Genomic DNA, 1,441 nt, shown 5'->3' on the forward strand with positions numbered 1-1,441 from the left:
TTACGTAAATGTGCGCTCTCCTCTAATCAGCAAGCTACATTTATTACATTTACAGCGCTGTGCAATACAGTAAAACCTGATTGGGTAACAATGCTGTCAATTGTCCCAATGCTGATATGCAGAATTACAAGTGGTGACACAAAGACAGATTGAGGTATTATTAAAAAAAAATATTTGTAATGCCTACATAATTGGTTTAAACAAGTGCATACAGTTACACTTTAAACTACTTGAATAAACATGCTAACTAATATGACTAATTCCAGAGCTCTTTGCAAATGTATTCTCTGTTTCATCCTCCTCTTCATGAAAGACATTATGTAGAGCAGAGTGAATTGAACCACCTAAATTTTGCTTCTTTTGTCTTCCAACCATGAAGTAGATATATGGATTAATACTGCTCCCAAATACAGTACACAAGATGCTGGCAAAAAAGAAATGCACTGATCGGAAGTTATGTGGCAAAAGTTTCATGTACCTTAGCAGCCACATAAATTTGATAGGCACACAGGCAACCATAAAAACAAAGACCGATATAGCTATGATGACATAAAGCTTTGGAGGTCGACATTTTACTGATGCTTTATGGACCTTGATGAGTAAAATGGCACTGGAAAATAGCATGAGTGGGAGGGAGATTCCAATGGCCAATACAAATGTCATTGCCTGAACCCCTGTACATTGAGCTGATCTTGCTGCAAATGCCTCTGCAGTGCAGGCAAGGTTTTCTAGACAGCTTTCAACCCCAGCAGTGCACCACAAGCCTATGCAGACTATCAATGACTGGTGTTTATGACGGCAGCAACGATACCATATGGGGTAGAAAACAGAAAGACATCTCTCAATGCTGATGGCAAGTAGGAAGAACATACCAGCCTGGTATGCACCATCATAAAATATCTCTAATGAAATAATAACCTTAACTATTCCTGGAATTTTTGGATGCACACCCATCAAGTCATCAATCTGAAATACCATGAGAATTGAATTAAAAAATAGATAAGTAAAGTCAGCGATGCTTAGATTAATTATATACACTGTGAATTTGTTTCTTGGAATTCTGAAAGAAAGGTACCAGAAGGCTATTCCATTTCCCAGCATTCCGAATATGCAAACCATGATAATACAACAGGCAGTAACTGTAACATTGATGTCAGGGGGGTCTCTGTCATTTTGCTCCTCTGTTTCATTCCCATTCTCCGCCATGTGGACAACAGACAGGATCTTCATTTTGCACTCTGATATTTTCTGGTTGTAAATTTAATCTAGAATAAAAGGAAAAACAAGGTGATTATCTGTGATCGTCAAATTGTTAGTGATTACACAATGCTCTTAAAAAATGGCTGATATTTTTACCGTACAATTACCATGACTGTCCAGAAAGCTTCATACCTTCCAGTGTTCTAAACATTGTTTGTCCCCATGATTATTCCTGCAGCCA

At 37.8% G+C, this 1,441-nt stretch overlaps 1 protein-coding gene across 1 annotated transcript; it reads right to left on the minus strand.

Annotated features, from left to right (window-relative positions):
• Window positions 1–243: 243 nt before the first annotated feature.
• LOC141145901 (proto-oncogene Mas-like) lies at window positions 244–1,230 on the minus strand. The gene has a single exon (XM_073632709.1). It carries the CDS (start codon window positions 1,228–1,230, stop codon window positions 244–246), a length of 987 nt encoding a protein of 328 aa, XP_073488810.1.
• Between the last annotated feature and the right edge of the window lie 211 nt (window positions 1,231–1,441).

Source organism: Aquarana catesbeiana, linkage group LG05 (assembly GCF_042186555.1).
Source record: "Aquarana catesbeiana isolate 2022-GZ linkage group LG05, ASM4218655v1, whole genome shotgun sequence".
Taxonomy (NCBI): domain Eukaryota; kingdom Metazoa; phylum Chordata; class Amphibia; order Anura; family Ranidae; genus Aquarana; species Aquarana catesbeiana.

Bases quoted from the DNA above. Each gene is read 5' to 3' on its own strand.
- LOC141145901 (XM_073632709.1), bottom strand. From the start codon at position 1,230: ATGAAGATCCTGTCTGTTGTCCACATGGCGGAGAATGGGAATGAAACA.